This window comes from Xyrauchen texanus, chromosome 38, assembly GCF_025860055.1.
Source record: "Xyrauchen texanus isolate HMW12.3.18 chromosome 38, RBS_HiC_50CHRs, whole genome shotgun sequence".
NCBI lineage: Eukaryota > Metazoa > Chordata > Actinopteri > Cypriniformes > Catostomidae > Xyrauchen > Xyrauchen texanus.
The window spans coordinates 19360039-19387883 of NC_068313.1; the positions used below are offsets into that span (position 1 = coordinate 19360039).

Here is a 27845-nt window from a genome sequence, read left to right on the forward strand (position 1 = left end):
TCAGTTTATAGTTTGGAAAGCCCCATGAAATCCGTAAGGAATGTTGACAGGTATCTCCGCACGACCCAGTTCCTCAAATGTTTTTGCATCCAGCACCAAAAGGAATGTGCTCTTGTCCTAGACAGATAATGACTCGTTAGTATAGCCTGACATTTTGCTCACTGTTCTGAAAAACTAACAAGCTCTTTTTAATCACCACTGAGGTATGTAGAATGATGTACCTGATTAGGAGATATGACCACAGACAAAATAACTCCATCATCCTCCTCAACAGCATCAGGTGAACAGACAAAGATTGGCTCAGAAGGATACAGGCCTGCATGTTGCCACACCTGTGTGACCATCATCATTTCATTAAACAGTGTTTACTGTATGAGTTCCAATTAGTGACATAATTTCTGCTTATAAACTTAACACCATTAACTAACCTTCATTTGTTTGCTTTGAAGGTCCATTTTAATAAGCGAGTCTCCAACCAGGTGTCCAAAGCCACATCCATAGTAGTAACGGTAGGGCCGGGTGTTGCACTTTGAATAGTTGATTTGTGGCAATTCGATACCTCCATATTCATGAAGATCCTCACCATGAAGTTCTTCATAAGTACAAAAAACCTTAAACAAAAATACACGGAAAACACTTACGGTACATGTTTCTATTAGAATAGATCATTAAATAACATCTCAATAAAATACAAAGAGGTTAATCACACGAACCAACCTTGTTCTTGTCTGTCTTAATGGCTGTGGCAGTGCTGTTCAAGCGTGTGTTGAGATTTTGCCCACAGGGTGTGTCACTATCCACATTCACCGGTAGGACAAAACGGCGGGGGAAGGTTCTGCACAATGTGTTGTATACCTAGTAAAATGACCAAGTAATTAACCAGCAATTACTGTATAATTGCCACTTAAAGTGATGTGTTCAGAAGGAACAAGACGGCATTTTCACATAGATGTATGACATTTCTTTAAGGTTTTACCTCATCTAGAGCATCCCCAGACTTTTTCAAATTCTGTATCATGTAGTTGCTCAATGTCTGACCATCATCAGAACAGCAGATGTCCATGATCAGGAAACCATTTTCTTCATAACAATTTATCTGATGAAAGGTTGACAAAGGCTTTGCATAATATTTGACGAAGCTCAGCTGTAACAAAATAAAGGACAGAGACATTCATTCATGCTTTGGAGAGAGCCAAAGCTGATTTTTAAATGACAGTTTCACACATCATGTTACTAGTCTGCAGTTTTTACCTTTCCCGTGTGCTTATTTATTACGTGGAAAACCGTGTTCAGGTTGGAGTCCCAATATAAGCCATCAGTAAACCCATTTGTCAAAATCTTCAAGAGATCCATTTTGATTGGCTGTTCGATGAATACCACATAGTTTTCTGACATGGCTGCAATAACAATGTAAAATCTCAATAGATTTATGGTTGCCAATTTGCTTTGAAAGATGCATATGAAAAAATATATTCACCAATGACAGATTATGAGCACTGTTCACTTACCAAAGCTATGATAGTAGGATGGTTTGGACTTGTCCTCAGAGGGGATAGAGCAAACAACTGTGGCTCCTTCCAAAGTATCCTCTGGATACTCTTTCTTTGGGGGCACTCTTATAATATTGTAGAAGGCACCTGAGAATAAAATCGAGAGCTCAAATATGAAGTTCACTTTTAAACACTACCTATCTTTTATTTGTTCAATGAGTCTGACTAAACTGCTGACAAACCTTTAGGGGTGTAAGAGTTGCCCATGTTGTATGTGGTTCCATCAGGATCCATATGGGGGTGAGCTGTGGCTCCATTAACAGCAATGAATTTACTCCAGTCCACCTACAAACAATGATTTCCTCATTTCACTTGGTTTGTTCTCCATACAAACATGTTTTACATTTTACGATTTAAAAAATTTGTGCGTACCTTTTCTTTGGTTTCAAGTGTCTTTGGGTCTATTTTGTGCATGAAGTTTGTCTCTGTGCTGACATAGTAGTCTCCTTTGTACTGGACAAAACTCACATTTGCATTGTCGGTTGGCTCTTTGAGGGAAGAGAAAGTTGGGAAGTTCACAACATATTCAGGCCAATTTAATCAGATCTGGAGAATTCATACTCACTTGGTAACTCAAAGCGAGAGAGAAACCGCTGGAAGAAGTTCTTGCAGGGGTCCGGTATTGCAACCGTGCCAAATTCCGACACAACAATGCGGTTATTCTCAGAGTTTTCCTTGTAAGAATCACTGTTCAGGAAGCGGCTCATGTATGTCACTTTTCCATCTTCAATTTGGAACTGATGCAGAAGTGCCATGCCATCAAACCAGTGGTTGAAACTGAGGAGCAAACACAATAGCTCATTTATTTTCCAGTGTTTAGTATAAATTGGTATAAATCTACAAGGTTATTAAGGAACACATGCTACTCACCTGTTTTTTCCAAACTCAAACTTTCCAGGTCCATTCCTGAGTAAATTGCCTTTGATCCATGAGGGGATTTTACCAGTAATTTTGGTTGCGATTGGCTCTGGTGTTTCATCCACTGAACACACCAGCTTCTCAATGCATTGGAGACCATGCACATCTGTGAAATGTTGATCTTTACTCTTTGTCTTCTTCCAGCCTATTTGGAAAAGATTCAAAGTGTTTAAAATCCTCCAAATTACATGTTGGCCACAACAAAAAATTGTTGTGCTCTATTATTAATTTCAGACAAGAATTGTGTCTTACCAGGACTACTTCTGTTCAGGTGGTTTATGGTAGACATACTGGTCTGCTTGTGGTGGCTTGATGAGTTGAAGATGAGTACGACTTTACTGCTGCCAGGACTGTCTTTTAAAGAGTCACATGGTGCTTATGCAGACCCCACCAACTGATGTCATTTTTTGCCTTGATCATCTTATCTACAGATTGATAAGAATGAGTTGTTTGGATTCAGTCCTGGATCGTTTTCACAATCTTAACTAACCGATTTAATTATTCTTTGAATGCTCAAATGCTGCTAATGAATAGCCTGATAAATTTCTGAGTGGATGCTAAACTTAATGTTTAAGGTTTCTGCAATAGATTTAACATTGGTATCAGATAATTGTGAAATAGGGATTGATATTCAAAAAGGGAAGGTAGAGAGAATGGAGAGATGGAAGTTTAAAAAGGCTAATTGGGATAAATATAAGAAGATTTGTAAAAAATCATCCATGTTAGGAAGGGGTTTTGGATAAAATGGAGAATGGAGATGAATTTAATACAAAAGTAAGTAAACTGATATGGAGAGCAGCAGAAGAAGTAATTGGCAAAAAGAAAGTAGGAAAAAGGAAAAAAGTGGTTCCTTGTTGGAATGAAGAATGTAGTGAGGTAGTGTCAAAAAGAAATAAAGCTCTTAGGAAAGTAAGAAACTTGAACTATGTTGACTTAATAAGCTATAAGAGGGCACAAGCAATAGTAAGGCATGTAATAAGAATAGCAAAGAGGAAATATTGGAGGGAATTTTTTGAAAGCATTGAAATTAATTATATTTGGGGGATAATTAGGAAGATGAGTGGGATTCAAAGATATAGCAGTATACCAGTATTAATAAATATGGATAAATTAGCAGTTACAGATAGTGAAAAAGCAGAAGTATTAGCAGAAACATTTATAAGATGCATAGTAATGACAATATTTCTGAAGAAATGAGAAAATATAGGGAACAGTGTGTGAGAGTTAATACAACAATTTTGGAAAAAGAGGGTATGAAGGTAGTATAATAGAGGCAGAGTTTTTATTATTAGAAATGAAGAGAGTGCTCATGGGAGTTAGACAGACTTCTCCAGGAAAAGATGAAATTAGTGTTGAGATGATTAAAAATGTATCGGAAACATCATAAAAGACAATACTGGGTTTATTTAAATATAAGAGGGTAATTACCGTCTGTGTGGAAACATGTGACTATAGTGACGATTGTTAAGCCAGGGAAAGATCAGTCTTAATCAAGCAGATATAGCCCTATAGCACTGACCTCAAACTGGTGCAAACGTATAGAATGAATGGTAAATGGTGTCAATATTGATTTATTTTATTGAGGGAAAAGGGTTATTTTCCCAATAACATAGTGGTTTCAGGAAGGGGCGAAATACAATGGATTCTGTAATTAGTTTGGAGACAGCAATAAGAAATGCTCATGTGAATAAAGAGGTGATAGTTGAAGTATTTTTCGATATAGAAGAGGCATACGATATGTTGTGGAAGGAAGGTTTGTTAATGAAACTTGATAAAATGGGAATTTCAGGAAAGATATATGATTGGATCAAAGATTTGTTATTTTATAGCTCTTCATACAAGTAAGTACTCACAAGTATATTCTATAGAAAATATTCTATAATATTGTTTAATATAATGATTAATGATATTTATTGACAAATAGACATGGGAGTAGTAGGTATATCATTGTAAGCAGATGATGGTGCATTATGGAAGAGGGGCAGAAATGAGACATATGTAGTGAAGATCCTGCAGGGGGCAGTAAACAAAGTTAAGACTTGGGCAAATACGTGGGGTTTTCGGTTCTCAGTAGCGAAAATCCAGTCATTTGTTTCACATAAAAGAGGAAAAACCCTAGAGTGAGTATTAAAATGTATGGACAAGAGCTGGAAAAAGTAGCAGTAATAAAATTTAAGGTATGTGGACGGACTCAAAATTGACAATTGGTGTACATATTCAAGAAATAGTAAACAAATGAAAAAAAGGAATAAATGTAATGAGGTGGTTGGCTGGTGCTGAGTGGGGAGCTAGTAGACAATCGATAAGAAAAATTTACAATGCATTGATTAGATCTGCAATAGATTATGGGAGTTTGATACACAGTTCTGCATCCACAACATGGCTTAAAAAGATTGAAGTAGTTCAGACTCAAGCTCTAAGGATAAGTTGCGGAGCATTTAGGACATCTCCAGTGTCATCAATTCAAGTGGAGATGGAGGAAATGCCTCTAGATTTTCGTAGGAGAACATTAAGAATGAGCAGGGGTGGAAAGAGTACTGAAAAATCATACTCAAGTAGAAGTACTGTTACTTCCCAAAAATTGTAGTGTGAGTAGATGTAGGAAACTTAGATCTCATTGTAGTAATACAACACTTCTGCCATCAAGAATTCCTCTGTAGGAATAAACTTGGATCTCGATGTAGTCTAGAATACAACACCTCTACCATCAAGAATTCCTCGGTCCCTTTCAGTGCATGCCCAGCTAAGTGCAATCGGGAGTCCGCGTATCTGAGGAGTTCATGAAGGGAGAAGAAAGAACAACAGCCAATAGTATAGTGATAGCAAGACTTGCGATACAGCCAAGGACAATACATTTTTACTGGAATAGCACGGGAACGGTAATCATATGAGGTCAAGCAGTCCTAGATATTTGTTATGTCCGACTGAGATATTTGGCTCAAAGAAAGTAGTATGTGCTCGTTGGAGCACAGACCATTCCAAATGAGGATAAGACAAGACAAACTAACAGCATCTATGAAGGTCATGGACTCTTCGTGCGTGTGGTGTGATTCTGTGATTCGCACACATACATACAAAGTTAGATGTCAAAATAAAGACAGCATGTACAATTTATATTTCTCACAGTAGAGTAAAAGTAACTGTCCTAAAAACTACTCAAGTAAGAGTAAAAGAGTAGCTCATTTAAAAGTACTCATGAGTAGACCCCGAAGCCGCCGCCAGGCGCCGCCATTTAGAATTTCAGCCGCCGCCAGCCAATAATTTCGTAAGCCAAATTGAGCCGCCATCTGATAAAGTTTGGCTGAGCCGGCTAGAATTATTTGCATCAAATAATAATTCTATCACATTGAGACATACACACACAAAATATATAAACAATACACGATATCTATTTTCCCACTGGATTCATAACAGCACAGTCTTGTGCTCGTTGCTACGATCCACAGACTCACAGTGAATTGACGACCAATTAAAATTGCTCGTTTTCCGTACAGAAGAAGCGATGCATTTTTTTCTCGCACTGAGGTGAAATGGCGGAAAGAAGCAAGCAAGGTAATTTTGATCTCACTTCTCACATACTTTCCTAATTCCTACTTCCTTTTTTTTTTTTTACTTAGGCCTACCCAGACTTTTGTTAAATCTTCAGGGCACGGTTGCACAAACACCTGAATCAAAGATTGATGTTATGAACCAAATATTCTGGAACGGAGAGATTTATAGCACTGAACGTGATATTACTGCAGTAACAAACCACCGTTTCCACATTGCTAATTCACGACGCATGCTTCAGTGTACACTGAAGTGAAATGTGCAAAACTGTGTCCAAAATAATAGGCTACTGATAACAGTGTGTGTTTATATTAAGGCGAGACACGGCAGGCAAAAACATCGTTTTTTTTTTACTGGTCAATTTTTAGATTTTTGGATATTTGTTTTCAGTAACATGTCTTCTTTCAGACTTGTGGTGAAAAAAAGTCCGAAATACACATTTAGGTCTTTATTTTACTACACTTCGTCTGTTTGCGTAGCATACAGACTACAAAATAAATATGTACATACGTTGTGAAAGTAAAATCTGGTGTTTTCTTTATTACATTGTATTGGATTTTGTAGAAATATAGTGTAAGCCATGCATTGCTTGGAAATATTGAGATCTAGTAAATCAGTATAACATAGACATCTGTAGACATGAAGTGGCAGCTTCAGCCATTTGCAGCTATGAATAGTTTGGCGGCTGCAGCAGCCATTTAGGTTTTGGCTGAGCCGGCTAGCCAGCCAATAACTTCATCAGCCAGCCTTATTCTCAAAACAAATGGCTTCGGGCTGTACTCATGAGTAGTGCGTATTGAGTACAGAGTTGCAAAACCTATGCCCCATTATAATGAACACTGTATGCCAGCTTTTAAAATACACTTATAAACTCTAGGGATGTGCACGAGTAGTCGAATATTTGAATATTCGTTATGCAATAATTATTCAAATAGTAAAAATACTATTTGAATTTCGCAAAGTTGTGCTTTGTTGGCCATATATACTGTGAGATGCAGTGTCACACAAACTAAAACTGGCAGTTATAACAGAATGCACTGGGTGGCGCTGTTGAGTGTGGACACAAGTTGATCACATTTGTTGAGCAAACGGTTCTGTCAGTATGTTCAGATGGACACCAAAAAAGCAGGTTATTGTGAGAATATGGCTTACTGTGAGAAAGCTGGGTTCCTGTTTAAATGTACTGGATAAAAGGTGTACAATATGACGGTACTTAAATATTACCATTCTGTTCCTTTAAAATGTATCTCGTACCATGCCTTTAATAGTGCCATCGTATTCTTTTAAAAACGGAAATGAAGCGGCATATCCGGGAGGTAATTGGAAGTGTATAAAAATGACTGAGTGTTAGAGGAAAGGGGCTGAGTAATTACGGAGATAGGAGAAACCAGGAAGACTAAACGCAGCTTCCCAAGGACTGCTGTCTCGCTGCTGAAGATTCGGCGAAACCTTTGCACCTCGCAGTCACTCCTGGCAGAGCGTTTTCAGTGCATACGGCGGTGGGAATTAACACTGTCAAGTTCCATTCATTGCCTTGTCTGGACGGGATTACTAAGCGCACTGCTCACCTCTCAGTCAACACCTTGATGCTCGCTTCTGGTCACCTGCGCGCCCGCAAGCCACGCACACAAATTACATGGTAATGTACCCACCCATGTACACTGACATTACAGACATGCTTTCAATATAGTGCAAGGGTGAATTACATGTTTCTGTGTTGTAACAACTTTCTTTATTTTCCATTCCTCCTCTCTGTTGTTTTGAATCTGCTGAGAAATGCTACTGACTCCAAGAGCTCTCATATATGTGCAACTCATCAGAAAGCAGTGTCCCTGTAGCAACATATTCCCTATGACACTTCTGTAAATAACAAACATGGCATATGAGAAAGACTTTGCTAGCTGAGGTAAGGGACAGCCCATCATTTAAACTGGTGTGTATAAATGAGTATAGTTTACTGAGCTTGTTTTTCTCAACAAAATCATGACATGAGATACAATATAATCATGATAACTATTATATGAGTGTATACACACGTCCTGTATGTTAACTGCGTCAGTCTACTTCATTAGCCGTTTCTTTTTCTTTGCTTTGCGTGAGCTTATAATTTGAAGCTTGTTTTTTTTTAATGGTGACACAACCTTTGACTTAAAAAAAAAAACATTTGACGTCTCTTTCTCATTAATTACCTTGATTTAAATAATAGAATATTTTTTATGAGCTTAAATATTAAAATACCAAATGATTAATAAATGCCCATCCCAAATAAACATTACATGAATCTGATTCCAAAAAACAATAATAGGGTGACATGATAACAGAAATGGAGATTAAAAATGTATTTTCAATTCACTGTTTCATACATCACGTTTTAAAATGGTGATCAATTACATTAAAATCAGTTTATGTGTAGGGTCTAAATTTCCTGCATTGAGTCATTGAGTCTGTCCTCTGTACTTCAATAACTGTCTGGTTTTGTGCAGCTAAATCAGACATCAGAAGACAACAGAGGACAGTTCGGACTGCTGAGAGGATTATTGGTTGCCCCCCCCTTCAGGAACTATACACTTCCAGAGTGAGGAAAAAGGCTGTAAAAATCACTCTGGACCCCACTCACCCAGCCCACTACCTTTTTCAACTGTTGCCTTCTGGCCGGCACTTCAGAGCTCTGAACACCAGAACTGTCAGACACAGGAACAGTTTTTTCCCTCAGGCAATCCATCTCATGAACAGTTAAATTGCCCCACTGAGCAATAATTATGTGCAATACACTTAAGTCTATTTATATAATCCAACATATCCACTTCTGCCATTACATACATTGCACTGTACATGATATACTGTATTTTTGTTCTTTATGTAATAGATTTGCACTACGTGTGTGTATGTGGGTATGTATGAAGGTGAGTGAATGTACATATATGTGTAATTTATTTTTATTCTCTTTTTTATTTTTTTTATTATCTATGTCTTGCTGCTGTTTTTTAGTAATGTTTGTACTGTTGTACACTAGAAGCTCCTGTCACCAAGACAAATTCCTTGTATGTGTAAGCATACTTGGCAATAAAGCTCATTCTGATTCTGAATATTTAATTCCTTTTTTTACTATTAATTCTCCTCCCAGCTCAGTGAATCTCCACTTTAAATTTCACATTGTTCTTGTGTTTTTAGTGATTCACTTTCTTAATGCATATCACCACCTACTGGGCAGAGAGAAGAATTTATAGCAAACAATTTCTTAAATATTGATCTGTTTGCACGTAGTGCAAATCTATTACAAATCCGTTATATAAAGAACAAAAATACAGTATATCATATCAATTCTGAAGTCATGGATTAAAACCACTGGAGGTGTATATATTATTTTGTGCTGCTGTTATGTGCTTTTTGGAGCTTCAAAGTTCTGGTCACTATTTACTTCCATTGAATGGACCTACAGAGCTGAAATATTCATCTAAAAATCTTCATTTGTGTTCTGAAGAAAGGGATGGCATGAGAGTGAGTAAATGATGAGAGTATTGCTGTACAAATGTTGATCTTTATAAAGGCTAAGCATAATTATATATTATTTTATCATCTCTACTTTCCTGGTAATGTATTATGCCAGTTAACACACACTCTACATCTGGGGTCGGCTATTATTAAAAAAACAAATAATATTAAAGAAAAAATATTATTATTAAAAATGTCACTGATTTATTCTATTACATTAATACTTTTAAAGCTACTAAAGTTATTCAGCTCATTTTATTGCCCAGCCCTATTGATAACATTGCATTAATCTCTCACAGCACCCCAATAAACACAGTGATAGATTACAGGCGTTATAGACACAGAATCTCGTAAGCAGATATATGCAATTTACCTTCATATGTTTCTTCAAATTAGAGGCAGGATTAATGGAGGCTGATATCTGGCTTCAGCAAGTTAAACTCAGATGACTTGATCAAGTAATTGCCTTTTTCACTGCGAAAATACCTTTCCGCTGCGGCCGTGATGTTCAGGTGTTAAGTACAGTGCACAGTAAAAGTACAGTTACAGCTCTTAAAATGCACTCAATTAAAAGTAAAAGTATACAAATTTTAAACTACTTAAAGTACAATTCTTGAGAAAAAGTAGTTAATTGCTGTAACGTGAGTATTTGTAATTCATTTCTTTACACCCCTGGAATTTATCGATATTCTCAACTCTCTTGGAGTCAGACAAAATGAAACAGGACCAACTCTTTGCTATAATCATATGCTAGATTTAATTCTTTCATATGGATTTGATGTTGATAATATCGAAATTCTGCCGCAGAGCGATGACATCTTGGATCATTACCTTGTCTCTTGTATGCTGCAATCAGCAAATGTCACTCAATCTACACCACGCTATCATTCAGGTAGAACTATTGACCACTAAAGATAGCTTCAATAATAATTTTCCAGATCTATCTAATTTACTCAGTAAACCCAAAGCCTAGAAGAACTTGATGAAATAACAGAAAATATAAATGCAGTCTTCTCTAGCACTCTTTATAGTGTCGCCCCCCCCTTCGTTTAAAGAAAACGAAAGAAATAAGCCCTGCACCATGGTACAATGATCACACTCATGCATCGACAAATGGAGTGCATGTGGAAGAATACAAAATTAGAAGTATTTTGTGGTGCATGGAAGGATAGTGTATGTAGCTACAGACAGGCACTAAAAGCTGCCAGGTCAACATATTTGAGTAAACTCGTAGAAAATAACCACAACAATCCTAGGTGTTTATTCAGTACTGTGGCTAAATTGGTTAGGAATAAAGCCTCAACTTAACCAAATATTACATCGCAGCACAAGAGTAATGACTTCATGAATTTCTTTACTGATAATAATCATAAATAAAATTGGAACTATTCAATCATCTATCATAGCACCTCAGAAAACAGTGTCTCATTATTTTCCTCACGTGCAACTTCAATCATTCACTGTCAAATGTCATGAAGTGCTAACAAAACGTATTGAAACATCAAAAGCCACAACATTTATGTTAGATCCAATACCAACTAAGCTCTTAAAAGAGGTATTTCCTGTAATTTCAGAAACTCTTCTTGATATTATTAACTTGCTATCCTTAGGACATGTCCCAAGAAACTTTAAAATGGCAGTTATCAAACCGCTTATTAAGAAGCCACAACTTGATCCTGGAGAACTGGCTAATTATATACAGATTTTAAATCTCCCATTTATGTCGAAAATACTAGAAAAGGTAGTGCCCTCCCAACTATGTTCATTTATACAGAGAAATAGTATATATGAACAATTTCAGTCAGGATTTAGGCCTCATCATAGTACAGAGACTGCACTTATCAGAGTTACAAATGACTCGCGCTTCTCATCTGATCGTTGCAGCATTTCACTTCTAGTGCTTTTAGATATTAGTGCTGCATTCGACATGATAGATCATGACATCATGACAGACTCTTGAATAGGCTAGAGAATTATGTTGGAATTTGTGGAGTTGCATTAGCATCGTATAGGTCCTATTTATCAGACCGTTACCACTTTGTCGATGTAAATGGAAATCCACAAAATGAGGTAGATCCTTTTCGTATTTGGCTACTAAACTATGGAATAGTCTCCCTAACACTGTTTGAGATGCAGACACACTCCCTCAGTTTCAGTCTAGACTAAAGACTCATCTATTTAGCCAGGCATACACCTAATTTATCCTTCAACCCACAATTAGGCTGCTTTAGTTAGGTCTGCCGGAACCAGAAACATTGATCATGAACTCTGCAATAAATTGAATGGCATCTATGCTAATATTATTCTATTTGTTTCCCTGTTTCTCATCCTCGGGACTCCTATCCTGAGGTCACCAGAACCGGCTGTATCCATCTCCGTTCCTGCTTGGTGTCAGACTCCACTGCTACGTGTCACTGAATAATGATGACTAAATGCAGCCGGTGCCAGCCAAACATCACTTCAGTTTATTATGATGGACATCAGAGGATGAACTGATGCCAATTCCAATCATAATACATGGGATACTTCATATGCCAGTGCCTGAACCTTGGACTTTGGAAACACCTCACGGAAATTACCGGCCAGGTTGAACTACGTTGCACCTCACTGATCTCGGCCTGCATCACCTCAGTCTAATGATGGATTACACTATTGACATGGAATACATAGACTATCAATGAATTACCAACAAAACCCTTCATCAGCCAACTAACAAGGACAATTGCATCAATGTGAACTTCTGCAGTTAATCCAGGATAGACTTCAAAGACATTAGTCATTAATCTTAGAGTTCATACAAAATCTTTGTTTAAACACTGACCCTTAACACTTACTTTAATAATTTTAAACCATGACTTATCTATACATAAGTAATATTGTCATTATATTCATGCTGTGTAGCTAGAGGGGAACTGGCCCCCACAGTGAGTCTGGTTTCTCCCAAGGTTATTTTTCTCCATTAATCAACATCTCATGGAGTTTTGTGTTCCTTGACACCGTCGCTTCATCTTGCTCAATGGGGCATAAATACAGTTATTTAATTACCTATTTTTAAACACAATTCACAATCATAATTTATCTAATTACACAATGATGACATATACACACACACACACACATAGTTTAGATTAGATTAAACTTTATCGTCATTGTGCCCAGTACAAGAACATAATTTATTATACATAAATGGAATCTCAAAGGCAATTATTTTAGTTCAAAAGCAGTTAACCATCATACAGGTCTACCCAGATTTCAATATGTTGAGGACTTACAGTATTGTTCATTGCCATTATAATCTAATAAATATCTCCTTATTGTATTAAATCAATCTAATCTGTTTGGGAAATTCCCAAATCAGCAACAAATTATGTCATAACTTCTCTAACCTAAAAAACAAATACATTTAATAAAACAAAATATTGAATCAAATTTTATACCACAGAATCTAAACATGCTATTGTGAACTACTGATATTCTTTTAATTATTTTTTTCTTTTCTTTTTGCATTATTCATTAGATTATATTAAATTATTGTTTATTTATACACATTATTTTGGAAAATATATGAGAAATGCTTTAGCAAAAATTGTTGTCATGCAAATACTGTTCAAGTCATTGAAAAATGGTTGAATATTCTTAAATCAGACTCAAACTCTCAGTAGCCTGATCTTAACAGGTTATGTTGTTCCAATAGATAATACAAATTATCATTTTAGTACATATGTTGTTTTTGTCTTGGTATATGAGCCAATATCTATAAATGTTAAGTCTGAAAAAGATAAACCATTTAAGACAATAAAAATTAAATATAAGTATAACAATTTGGCATACATTATATGAATGCTATTCACATCTCAAGAAAATGTCATCATCATGTTGCCACTATAGAACAAGACCTCAGAGATGGCAATAATGAAAACAAAGAACATTTTAGTTTATTCGATGTCTGCCACAATTGGGTTTTACTTAAATAAAAAGTAAATTAGGCTATTACCTTTGATTCAATACCACAATACAGACCTCACTTTGGTGTTAAGCTGCTTAAAGGCAATATTCAGGATATATTTAGTAGGAAGAAACGGGATAAATGAAAGCCATAGTATAAAGATCATTCTGGGGGTGTTGTGGGGACAAGAAATGTATAGTTAAAGCAAAAGAAAAGACCTTAAAGTGAAAAAGTCTGATTTAGGTAACAGCTTAACACATGTTAATGCAATTTAAGGTAGAAAAAGAAATGTGTTAGGTTACTATTTTATGAGTGGCTCATGTTTCATGAAGAATCTAGTGTTGTACAAATAAGGGTTTTCATCCAGTGCAAACCACAATAGATCAGAATTACGCATGGGGTTTTTGTCTGCACCATTCAACATTATGTGGTGAAAATATGAGATAACATGTTAAAAAGTTCTCTAAAAGCTCTACAACCCTTCATTTGAACACATCAAATTGCAGATAAGCCTGTTGAGTTGATGAAACTTGAATTGCAGCATAGCTATTTAAGTTTTATTTTTTTAACCACTTGTTTTGACTGTTTTGCTCTTAAAATAGAGGAAACTGGGGTCATTTGTAAAATGTTCACATTTTTGTGTAAAGCTCAGGAATCAAATTACTACAGTACACCACAATTGTTTTTGTCACAAAAGAGGTATATTTTTCTGTTAAGTGTTGTGATTATGCCAACTGCCAACCAAATATTTCTTCAATCACAATATTTGACGATATTCCAAATCTTCCATGCTGCAGGGTCAGTTGCAAGTTTTTTTCTTCTTTACATTACCTTTATCTGGCAGTAATGTACTTTTTTATCATACAAATTTTATTACCAGAAAAAACACTTTCCTCTTTCAAACAGATCTCTTTTTGCAGTTTGAATTGCAGAATTACACACAAACATCAATGGCTGATTGATAGGTGATGTCTGACAAATAGACTTAAATGTTGACCCAGACAAGTGTTTTCAAACTAAATGTTCACCGATTATAATATAAATGATAGTTTCCTGAAATTAATCAGATTTTTGTGACATTTGTTGCACAGCCTTTGATTTGTTGACCCTTTGTGTGCCCATTGTTTGGATCCTCAACACTGCTCAGAGGGGCACATAATAGCTCCCATGGCACATAATACAGAATGGCAAATAGTAGAAACAAAATGGTAAAGCTTAATCAGTTTAATACAAATCTTACTCAGTATTTGTTTCACTTATTATTAATCATTTTAAAGTATATATAAAGTTTCTCTTCAATCAATTTTATCATGGCACATAGTTTATAAACACGGGTTGGTTGTAACACTATTTTATTTGCTAGTTATTTCAGCACTGACACTTGTCAATCATCTGATAGCCAACTAGACAGTGATGAAAACAAAGTTATTTCTGTTTCATTTGAATGAAAACTGATCACAAATTATCTTCAGATTTTACATTTACTTTCGATCCTCAAAAACAGACTTTTGGGAAGTCTGTGCATGTGAAGTGGCATCACTATAGCTTGTTCCTGATTGAAGTGAATAGCAGTGTTACCACAGACCCTGGAATTCGCTATGTCCTTCAGACATAAAAGCAAGCTTACATTCATATTATAGCATATTTTAGCTGTTAGATATTGCTGGATATTTTTTATAATATTTGTTTTTAATTATTTGAATAAGAAGAAATATCAACCAACATGACTTGTGTTTGTTAACTAATGTTGGCCATAGATAATTCTGAATGAATATATATATATAGGGCTGTCTATTTAACGCGTTAATTCAGTGCGATTAATTTTACAAAAAACAAACACATTTAATCGCAATGCACCCCCCCACCCCCTCCCACCTCCACTCTTGCATTTCCCAAGAGTCCTGAGAAATGCAAGCTTGTAGTACCACCTGTTTACTCCAGAGGGCAGTAAGTGGAATTTCAGTTGTATGAGTAACACACAGTTTATACAGTGAAGAAAAAGGCAGTGCGATCCAAACATACAAACATGCTTTACGTTCTTGCGTTCAAAACACTTGAAGGAGTTAGTTCCCTAATGCGAACTAAGGGATCTCAAGATGTGTTTAAAGATTGAGTATTAAACTATATTTAACTTGAAACAGTGACCTAAACATTTTATGTTTATGATGCAACGCACCCGAGACGCTATACAAGCATGTCTGACGCAGGGTGTGGCTGGATTGAGAAGGTGAAAAATTTGGAAATTACCCCATAAATATTTAATCACGAATAAAATCAAAGAAATTTCCTTCAAACTTATTTGTAAGTACTACCTCACTAATAATTTTCTTGTAGATAGATTTAATTTTGATGTCGATATATTCTGTACATTTTGTGGTCTGCAGGAGGAATTTTTTTTTTATTTATTTTGGAATTGTCCCTACTCTAAAAGATTTTTAGAGATCATATTATTCCCAGCTTTCAACTTTGTTTTGAAAATGTTTTATTTGTTTTTTTTAGCTATGACATGTCTCTTCATAAGGAATATTATTTGATTAATGTTCTGCTTTTGTTGGCAAAGTTTAATATTCATAAATATAAGTATGGTGGTTATAAACCATTAGTTTTAATTATTAATTCAGAGGTTCAGCAATACCTAAGAACAATTTCCAATTTGAGTAACAAGCTGTAAAGTGTATTGAAATATGTAAACAATTTGATATTTTTAGTAAACTGTTTATGTATTTATTTTCCTTTTTGTTGTTGTTTGTTTTAATATACCTCTTGGCTCTAGATGTAAAAGTTTTTTAAGCATTAATAAAAAAATAAAAAAATAATTTTGACGCAGGTGTACATTGACGGGTCCTTAAACAAGCCCTCATAATAAATCTCCAACTGATTGACAAATTCACTTGTGAAATGGATTGCTGTGAACTGTATGCCAATGATTGACTTATGATCAATAATATGGTGGTAAACAATACAATGTATTCTAAAGCCGCTTTTTGTATCGTCTTATTAATGATTAAGAATGTAATGCATTTTAATTATCTGAATATTTTGTATTTAAATGCACTCACTCTATCGCACCGTTGTCACGAAAAGAGAGCTGAGCCGAAAGGCAAAGCTCTCGATCTACCGGTCAATTTTTGTTCCTACCCTCACCTATGGTCATGAAGGTTGGGTCATGACCGAAAGAACTAGGTCGCGAGGACAAGCGGCCGAAATGGGCTTCCTCAGAAGGGTGGCGGGCTTCTCCCTTAGAGATAGGGTGAGGAGCTCAGTCATCCGTGAGGAGCTCGGAGTAGAGCCGCTGCTCCTTTGCGTTGAAAGGAGTCAGTTGAGGTGGTTTGGGCATCTGGTAAGGATGCCCCTGGCCGCCTCCCTAGGGAGGTGTTTCAGGCACGTCCAGCTGGGAGGAGGCCTCGGGAAGACCCAGGACTAGGTGGAGAGATTACATCTCCACACTGGCCTGGGAACGCCTCGGGTCCCCCAGTCAGACTTGGTTAATGTGGCTCGGGATAGGGAAGTTTGGGGCCCCTGCTGGAGCAGCTGCCCCGCGACCCGACTTCGGATAAGCGGTTGAAGATGGATGGATGGATGGATGGATATATATATATATATATATATATACATATATATAATTTTTTATATTTAAAGATAACTATGTATAATTATATATTGATATAAATATGTATAATCATTAAATATTTAATTATTGTTATATAAGGGGCTTTCACAGCAAATATTTGTATATGCGATTAATTAATCGGGACATCGTGTAATTAATTCGATTAGAAATTATGATCGATTGACAGCCCTAATATATATATATATTAGGGCTGTCAATCGATTACAATTTTATATATATATAAATATAAATATACAACAGTTAGTTCCGGTCCTCTAATCTGATTGGACGAGAGACGTTCCATGAGCACTGATGGTCTGACAGCATCAGCACTCCGACACTTCACTGTGTGTGTATCACTCCGCTCCGCGTTCATTCTGTTCTAAACTAAATTGTAAGAGCAGTGCAGATGTGTTAGGAGTTACTGTCTTTATTTTTGAAATGACATATGTTAGCCAGCAGGTGGTGGAAAAAGATTATTTTTGTGTGTAATATGAGCCAGTTCGTGACGTGAAGTGAATCCGTTAGTCATTGTTTACATAGAACAGCTCTTTATGATCGCTGTATTACTAATACATTTCCTAAGCTAGGAAATAGCTTTAAACGTCTTTAAATGGACAACTTCAGGATTAAAGCTCATGCTGAGAGACACAACAGACTGATTTATTACAGAACTCAAGGAGCTTACCTTTTATCGGAGTTTCCACATTGGATAAATACTGTTTAAAATGCCAGAGGACATCACTGTTTCTATAGTGAATGACTCTTGAGCACCGGCTACCACGAAATAGAGAGGAATACTCCCACTTGGACATCTATTTCCACTGAGAAAGCTGATCTTCAGAAAGCTGACAGCATCTCCGAATGGGTGTGGCAACTGGTGATCCACAGGCTCCATCTCTCTCTCTCTCTCTCTCTCTCTCTCTCTCTCTCACACACACACACACACACACACACACACACACACACACACACACACACATCCAGCTGTCTATCCTTGTTTATTCAATGACTTGTTAGAAACAGCACAAGTCTTGATACTATTTCTGAAGTGAACCTTTTGAATTAGTAATGCAGGCTTGGACGCATCATTGTTCATATTCATGTTTTGAACCAACAACGGCAGATTCTGATTCGTCGTGTAAGAAAGTAGATCCATGCACAAATGTGTTTTTATGACCTACTCGGTTTTTCCTAATTTTTTAAAATGTACTTGTTCATTGAACTATTGTATATAACCAATATCACACTCGCAATCATGCTATATGGCCCTACATCAGCACTGCTGTGATTACCTACAGCCGAATCACAGCAGTGCTGATGTAGGGCCATTCTATGTATTCTAAACACAGCATATCACAAAAAATTGTGTTTTTATATTTTACTGTATGTTATATGTTATGAACTCAGTTGAAGTGTTTTGTGGATTATTTCTTTAGTATTTATTATCATTGCAGTATTTTGTTTGCACTGTTACTCATTTCCCATTGTTGTGATGTAATGGTGACCCTTTCCCAATGCTCATTACTGACCATGTCAAAGTGTAAATCTACCTTCTATCTTTTAGGTGTGCAATATATTTTTACTTTCTCAACTCCAGGAGGAATGCTGTGAGCAGCTGAACCCACTCTATATTGCTTTCTTGGATCAATCTAAATAATTTGATTTGTTTGTAGGGGTTGCCTCTTTCAGATTATATGACAGAAAGGCTGTCCTCCAAAGCTATAAAGTCTGTTCAGCCACAAAACTATCCTTAAAAATCCATTAAGAATCAAAACTATTTCTGCCTGTTTTCAGGACATCAAAGCAATTACAATTGCAAATTCCCATTGAAAAATTATTTAATTGTGTGGAAATAAAAGCATGCTAAGTTACTGAGATGTGATGCTGAAATATTGTCAATGTGCCAATTCTACAGGTGTTAAGGTCAGTCATGGATGACTTGTGAGGGTGAAAAGTTAAATCCTGTTAAATATTTTACCATGCTTATTTGTCAAGGTCTCTACAAGCAACTAAAATAAGTGCATAGCATCAATTTAGCATTTGAACATTTGCGAAGCACAGTAAAACATAATGTGCTCATGATCAAAATCATATTCTATTATCATGAAAAGAAATAAAACTTTATAAATTTTTCTAAGAATTGTATTCTGCACATATTATGGTGACACTGCATGCCCACATTTGAGCCAACAGATACTGGCTGGCAAAATATATGGGCAAAACATATGCTCTTGAAAAAATTAAGAGGCTGCAGCAAAAGTACCAGTTTCTCTGGATTTACTATTTATAGGTATGTGTTTGAGTAAAATGAAAATGTGTGTTTTCAGACCTCGAATAATGCAAAGAAAACAAGTTCATATATATTTTTTTAAACAACACAATCCTAATGTTTTACCTTAGGAAGAGTTCAGAAATCAATATTTGGTGGAATAACCCTGATTTTCAATCCCAGCTTTCATGCATCTTGACATGCTCTCCACCAGTCTTTCACATTGCTGTTGGGTGACTTTATGCCGCGCCTATCGCAAAAATTCAAGCAGCTCGGCTTTGTTTGATGGCTTGTGGCTATCCATCTTCCTCTTGATCACATTGCAGAGGTTTTCAGTGGGGTTCAGGTCTGGATGTTGGGCTGGCCATGACAGGGTCTTAATCCGGTGGTCCTCCATCTACACCTTGATGGACCTGGCTGTGTGGCATGGACCATAGTCCTGCTAGAAAAAACAATCCTCAGAGTTGGGGAACATTGTCAGAGAAGGAAACAAGTTTTCTTCCAGGATAACCTTGTACATGGCTTTATTAATGCGTCCTTCACAAAGACAAATCTGCCCGATTCCAGCCTTGCTGAAGCACCCCCATATCATTACCGATCCTTTACCTGGTCATCTAATCATTAGACGGAGACCTACACAGGCCTTTAAGCCACAGTGTCTTGCACCTTCTGTGAAATTTGGTGGAGATCGGTGATGATCTGTGGGTGCTTCAGCAAGGCTGGAATCGAGCAGATTCGTCTTTGTGAAGGACGCATGAATCAAGCCACGCAATGTATACAATTGCCTGGAGGACGATGCTTGGCAGCTAACAGTTACTATCCAAATCTAAAGTAACTGCGTAAATCCATGTTTTTGTGTACAGAATATTGGATGAGATAATTTGTGTGGTGGCCATTATCAACACTACTAAAAACAAATGTGTGATGAGGAGTGGCCAGGCCGTAATGATGGACGCCTGGCGCTGAATGAGTCCAATCAGCGGGATAGGGATAAAGAGGAGCCAGGGATGTCAGCTCGAGAGACAGAGGGAGAGAGAGACGCATGTGGCAACGCTGTCTGTGTGTTTTATGTTATGTTTATGTTATGTTTACAAAATCTAAATATTTAGACCTAACAATAACAAACACATGGAAATTTTGCCTGGCCCGTAAATAAACTCAGAGAAAACAAAACTGGCTAACTATGCATTAATAAACACAGAAATCCCCATTAGTACAAAAATATTTATAACTGTAATTAAACCCATTGCACTGTATGGCAGCGAGATGTGGGGTCCACTTTCTTGCACAACCAGATTGGGTAAAATAGGACAAGCATCCAATTGAAATTATAAATGCAGAGTTTTGCAAAAGCATATTTAAGGTGCTTAAAAAAGCACAAATACTCTGACCCATACATTTCTGGAAACATATACAAACAAGTGGCCCCCTTTCCTTATGTTACAATGCCCTGAACTGACAAGAGATTACTAATTCTGATAATCTGTGACCCTACCAAAACAAAACGGTGGGTTGCAGTGGACAACAACAACACAGCCAGCTTAGTCTCACGTGAAATATCAAAATCTAACATTAACATCATGGGCCTACTGGAAAGAAGGTCTTTCCTCAGGGGAATTTGCCAGGGAATTTGTTTCTCGTCCTCCCTGACCTTGCATAGCACCTGACTTGAGTCGCTGCTGGCTCCAAAGGAGGAGACGACAGGTGAGTTGTGACATGTGGTGGGAGCGTATGCCACCTTGGTGAATTATGTACGCTACCGTGGTGGTGTTGTCTGATTTGATCAAGACGTGTTTGCCCTGAACTAGCGGGAGTAACTTCCGCAGGGAAAAGAAAACAGTCAGCAACTCCAGGCAGTTGATGTGCCAGTGCAGCGGGGCCCCTTTCCAACGGCCCGCAGCTACGTGCCCGTTGCACACAGCGCCCCAACCCAATCTGGTCGAATCGGGACACATGCTGCAAGGGGACTCCTGCCCGTAGAAAGCAGAGGACTGTCCAGGGTTTGAATGTTTGGCGGCAGGCGGGGGTGACCATCACTGTGGGGGGTGAATTAATTTCGTCTTCCTCTTTCCCTACAGTTAAAGGTGAGCCACATAGTTTAAGAGCCATTTCCACGTACTCACATAATTTCCAAAGAGGGTCCTCCAGAGGTAGCTGTGCCTTTAATGCTCTATTTAGACTGACTCTGAAGAAGGATTTCAGAGCACAGTCATCATAATGTACCACATTTGCCAGCTCCAGGAACTCATGGACATGATGGTCCCCAATGGACAGTCCCCTTGCATGAGGAGGATTATTCGTACAGCTGCTAGATCCATTTGTGAGGTCAGTTCTTGTTTAAGGATATGCAGAGATAAGATGAGAGACAATGGATCTAAATGAAGGCTTTTTAAATGGAAATTATGTAGAAGAAGATACAAACTACGTGGAACATAAGAACTGACAATAAGTGACTGAAACTGGAGGGTATATATATATATATACATACAAACAGATGACTGATGAGGGAACAGGGAACAGCTGAGGAAGATTGAGGGTAGGTGAGAGACATCAACAGGTTCATGCTGGGAAGTGTTGTCCTTGAGCACAGGGGGAAACTAAACAAAAACTGAAGTGAACTGAACGTGAAGGGGAAACACACGAGGCAGTTCGTGACACTGCAAGTACAGCTGTTATACATCAACCAAAATAAGATGCACAATTTCAAGAATAGGCTAAATGAATGCTTCTATATGTCCTTCATACTCAGCGTGTAGATTTGCATCCACGGTGGTCAGAGGAACATAAAACAGGAGGTCTCAATTGAAAATACGTGAGGTGTGGATATCATCACTTTTTGTTGTCATTTGAACTGTTATCACAGAAGCCGTGATGATTGCAAATCTGTGGTGAGAGATTACGGCCAGATGTTGATCTCTTTTTAGTTTTCTTGCTGTCTAATTTACCTGATGGCTACCTTGTCTTTTTTACTAATGATCCTTTTGTGTATGTAGGTATAAAATGCAGCAAACTTTCTGAAATATCTCCGATAAAAAAAGAAAAAGGCACAATATTCCAGATCTCCAGCTGGGACCAGGTGATATTCCAGGTGCGTCCTGTTTTCCTCATGGTAAAATATAAATTAAGTTACTCTCAAATTTCATGAAATCTTTTTTAGTTAGCCAACTTTATTTGAAAAAATAACTGGCTTTTACATTGATAGAAAATTGCAGATACTATAGGCTATATCAATAATTTACGGTATCTTACGTTTTCATTAGATTTTTCTCCCTTGAAGTTTTAGAGGTTAACCGAGAGGTCAACATGCTCTTTTCACAGTACCACAAGGTCTGAAATAACTGGACAGATTTGCACACCTCCTCTGTGTCTCTTGAGGTGTTGATAATGTTTGCATTCAAATATTAATTTCAGAGGTTCTCTTTTAAGGGAAAGAGCTAATGTGGATGTCTCACAGCTTGGAGAACTGGAAGATATTCTTTCTGAAGCCAGAAGCTTGGAATCCCATCTTAAAGAGAAGAAGGAACACCTGAGACAATCTCTGGCTTTGATCTCTGACAAACTACAAGGATAGATCTTTAGTTCGTTCTAATGGTGTTATGTGTTGAAGAATTTATATTACGCATCTTTTTTTTAAATTTTTCCACAAGCAACAATCCACACTGTTAAAACATTGATTGTAAATACATAACATACTGTGATAAAATTCAAAAAATGACTTAAAAATGCCTATATTGTACATACTGTATAAGAATGTATTATCTTTATTAATTTTAGCAGATGATTTTACCCAGAATGATTTACAAATGAGAATAAGCTAATTCTGTACCAAATTTCAATCAAGTACTACAAAAAGATGTAATTATAGAATTAAAGTATTGACTCATGAGTGATAATGTGTTGAATTTTAATTACAGTAAACAAATATGAAATTTAACATACAAAATATAATCAACATTAATAATACATTTATAATAGCAAAATATACTGTAAGCCATACAAATTAGAGACTGCATTTATATTTTAAATAAAATTAGTTTAATTATAACCAGATTTTTTTAAAGTACATTTATTATAAGGAAACCATTTTAATTTACAAAAGAGTCTTTGCAGGTTTATATAGACAATATTAATATTCATTCAATAGTATATTTCAAAGATGTTACATTTTGACAGCACCGGACACTAACCAGAAGCAAGATGCAAATCAATCTACAATAGACATCAAGTACTTTAGAATAATACATCAAAGCCACAGCATGGTAGTCTTAAAGTATGGCTTCTTATGTCTTAAATTATAGCCTTTAAAAAGAAATGTCTCCTTTTTAAAGTGATCCTCAGTTTATAGTTTGGAAAGCCCCATGAAAACCGTAAGGAATGTTGACAGGTATCTCCGCACGACCCAGTTCCTCAAATGTTTTTGCATCCAGCACCAAAAGGAATGTGCTCTTGTCCTAGACAGATAATGACTCGTTAGTATAGCCTGACATTTTTCTCACTGTTCTGAAAAACTAACAAGCTCTTTTTAATCACCACTGAGGTATGTAGAATGATGTACCTGATTAGGAGATATGACCACAGACAAAATAACTCCATCATCCTCCTCAACAGCATCAGGTGAACAGACAAAGATTGGCTCAGAAGGATACAGGCCTGCATGTTGCCACACCTGTGTGACCATCATAAAAATATATATTAGTTAAAATAAAAGTTACTATTACTACAAAATTTCTAGTTATACACTTAACACCATTGAAGGGGTACTTTACCCAAAAATCTAAATTATTTTATTTACTCACCCTCACCATCACAGGTGTATATGACTTTCTTTCTTCACCAGACCACATTTGCAGAAAATTAGAAAAATATCTTCCTTAAAAACCTTAAAAACCAAAGTGGATGGTTTGAAGCTCCAAAAAGCTCATAAACATAAACATCATCCATGCAACTCTAGCAGTTAAATTAATGTCTTCTAAAGCAACACGATTGCTATTGGTGCGAAAAATATAAATATCTAAGTAGTTTTTATCTACTCTATAAAGCAATTCTTCTGGTCAGCAATGGTATGCTCTAGTGACACAATCGTGTTTGCATGTTCCCACCAGAACTGACTCATGTGCGACACACCCGGAAGAACAGCACTGTTTACAACTGAGCAGGAGGAACGCTGTACAGAAGCTTTGTTGGTTTTGGTTTAGATCTGTATTTGTATCTAAATGTGAATTTGTCACACGAAAGACTACATGAACTCTGCGCTCTCTTGAATAGCTGCTGACTGGGAGCAATGTTTTATGTAAAAATGTACTTAAATATTGGTTTTCTAAGCAACAAAAGCAATCATATCACTTCAGAAGACATTCATTTAATGAATGAAGTCATAGGATTGAGATTTAAGCTTACTGTCTGTGATATTTGGAGCTTCAAAAGACTGATCACCATCCACTTACATTTGATGTAACTACTGAGCTAAGATATTTTTCTATTTTTCTTCAAATGTGTTCTGCTGAAGAAAGTCATATACACCTGGGATGACATGAGAGTGGGTAAATGCTGAGAGAATTTTCATTTTTAAGTGAACTATCCCATTAACTAACCTTCATTTGTTTGCCTTGAAGGTCAATTTTTATAAGAGAGTCTCCAACTAGGTGTTTGAAACCACATCCATAGTAGTAACGGTAGGGCCGGGTGTTGCACTTTGAATAGTTGATTTGTGGGAATTCAATACCTCCATATTCATGAAGATCCTCACCATGAAGATCTTCATAAGTACAAAAAACCTTAAACAAAAATACACGGAAAACACTTACGGTACATGTTTCTATTAGAATAGATCATTAAATAACATCTCAATAAAATACAAAGAGGTTAATCACACGAACCAACCTTGTTCTTGTCTGTCTTAATGGCTGTGGCAGTGCTGTTCAAGCGTGTGTTGAGATTTTGCCCACAGGGTGTGTCACTATCCACATTCACCGGTAGGACAAAACGGCGGGGGAAGGTTCTGCACAATGTGTTGTATACCTAGTAAAATGACCAAGTAATTAACCAGCAATTACTGTATAATTGCCACTTAAAGTGATGTGTTCAGAAGGAACAAGACGGCATTTTCACATAGATGTATGACATTTCTTTAAGGTTGTACCTCATCTAGAGCATCCCCAGACTTTTTCAAATTCTGTATCATGAAGTTGTTAATTGCCTGGCCATCATCAGAACAGCAGATGTCCATGATCAGGAAACCATTTTCTTCATAACAATTTATCTGATGAAAGGTTGACAAAGGCTTTGCATAATATTTGACGAAGCTCAGCTGTAACAAAATAAAGGACAGAGTCATTCATTCATGCTTTGGAGAGAGCCAAAGCTGATTTTTAAATGACAGTTTCACACATCATGTTACTAGTCTGCAGTTTTTACCTTTCCCGTGTGCTTATTTATTACGTGGAAAACCGTGGTCTGTGTGGGGTCCCAATATACACCATCACTAATTCCCTTTCCACGCAGTTTGCCTGTCACAATCTTCAAGAGATCCATTTTGATTGGCTGTTCGATGAATACCACATAGTTTTCTGACATGGCTGCAATAACAATGTAAAATCTCAATAGATTTATGGTTGCCAATTTGCTTTGAAAGATGCATATGAAAAAATATATTCACCAATGACAGATTATGAGCACTGTTCACTTACCAAAGCTATGATAGTAGGATGGTTTGGACTTGTCCTCAGAGGGGATAGAGCAAACAACTGTGGCTCCTTCCAAGGTATCCTCTGGATACTCTTTCTTTGGGGGCACTCTTATAATATTGTAGAAGGCACCTGAGAATAAAATCGAGAGCTCAAATATGAAGTTCACTTTTAAACACTACCTATCTTTTATTTGTTCAATGAGTCTGACTAAACTGCTGACAAACCTTTAGGGGTGTAAGAGTTGCCCATGTTGTATGTGGTTCCATCAGGATCCATATGGGGGTGAGCTGTGGCTCCATTAACAGCAATGAATTTACTCCAGTCCACCTACAAACAATGATTTCCTCATTTCACTTGGTTTGTTCTCCATACAAACATGTTTTACATTTTACTGATTTAAAAAATTTGTGCGTACCTTTTCTTTGGTTTCAAGTGTCTTTGGGTCTATTTTGTGCATGAAGTTTGTCTCTGTGCTGACATAGTAGTCTCCTTTGTACTGGACAAAACTCACATTTGCATTGTCGGTTGGCTCTTTGAGGGAAGAGAAAGTTGGGAAGTTCACAACATATTCAGGCCAATTTAATCAGATCTGGAGAATTCATACTCACTTGGTAACTCAAAGCGAGAGAGAAACCGCTGGAAGAAGTTCTTGCAGGGGTCCGGTATTGCAACCGTGCCAAATTCCGACACAACAATGCGGTTATTCTCAGTGTTTTCCTTGTAAGAATCACTGTTCAGGAAGCGGCTCATGTATGTCACTTTTCCATCTTCAATTTGGAACTGATGCAGAAGTGCCATGCCATCAAACCAGTGGTTGAAACTGAGGCGCAAACACAATAGCTCATTTATTTTCCAGTGTTTAGTATAAATTGGTATAAATCTACAAGGTTATTAAGGAACACATGCTACTCACCTGTTTTTTCCAAACTCAAACTTTCCAGGTCCATTCCTGAGTAAATTGCCTTTGATCCATGAGGGGATTTTACCAGTAATTTTGGTTGCGATTGGCTCTGGTGTTTCATCCACTGAACACACCAGCTTCTCAATGCATGGGAGACCATGCACATCTGTGAAATGTTGATCTTTACTCTTTGTCTTCTTCCAGCCTATTTGGAAAAGATTCAAAGAGTTTCAAATTCACAAAATTGCACAAAATGGCCACAACACAACAATTTTGTGCTCTATGTACAAGTATATTAAGAACTATGTCTTACCAGGGCTGCTTCTGTTGAGATGGTTTATGGTAGACATGGTCTGCTTGTTGAGCTGACAATGAGTAAGATTTCAAGAGCTGTTCTCGAGATGATTCGCTCCCTCTGCTTCCAAGACTGCATTATAAAGACATCCTTTTGGATCACATGGTGCTTATGCAATTAAAAAGTACAGACAGCCCACCAACTGAGGTCATATTTAATCTAGATCAGCTCATGGACAGTTCAGCTTGACAAGAATTCAGTCCAGGATTATTATTAATATCTCATTCAACTGAATTAATTATTCTTTGTGTGCTCAGATGCTGCTAATGCATTTATGAATAGCTGGATTAATTTCTGATAGGATATTTATCTTACAGTTGCAGCTAGAATTGAACAGCCAGTTATGACAAAGTAAGTGTAGGCCTTTTTAAGTGAAAAAGAATTAGAAGTTAACCACACAACAGAGCTAACCATATTTTAAAATGTTGAGAATAAATAATAAAATACTTAATATATTTAATAGCATTTCAAATCTAATAAACATCATCCCTTTCTATGAAATCAATCTAATCGGGTTGGGAAATTCCCAAGTAAGCAACAAATGCTGTCATAACATCACTAGCCTC

The 27845-nt window shown here is 36.9% G+C and overlaps 1 protein-coding gene across 2 annotated transcripts; it reads right to left on the minus strand.

The window, feature by feature from the left end:
• LOC127631451 (carotenoid-cleaving dioxygenase, mitochondrial-like) lies at window positions 1-27305 on the minus strand. 2 transcript variants are annotated; one of them, XM_052109561.1, is made up of 12 exons: window positions 2721-2757; window positions 2421-2613; window positions 2116-2327; window positions 1923-2038; window positions 1733-1835; window positions 1509-1637; window positions 1252-1397; window positions 977-1144; window positions 718-855; window positions 429-611; window positions 222-332; window positions 1-117 (listed from the first exon to the last, which is right to left on the minus strand). In XM_052109561.1, exons 1-12 carry the CDS (start codon window positions 2755-2757, stop codon window positions 1-3), a joined length of 1653 nt encoding a protein of 550 aa, XP_051965521.1. The 2 variants fall into 2 exon arrangements, with proteins under 2 accessions (XP_051965521.1, XP_051965520.1); XM_052109560.1 differs by lacking the exons at window positions 1-117; window positions 222-332; window positions 429-611; ... (7 more) ...; window positions 2421-2613; window positions 2721-2757 and adding exons at window positions 23390-23788; window positions 23893-24003; window positions 24929-25111; ... (7 more) ...; window positions 26937-27129; window positions 27238-27305.
• Window positions 27306-27845: the final 540 nt, after the last annotated feature.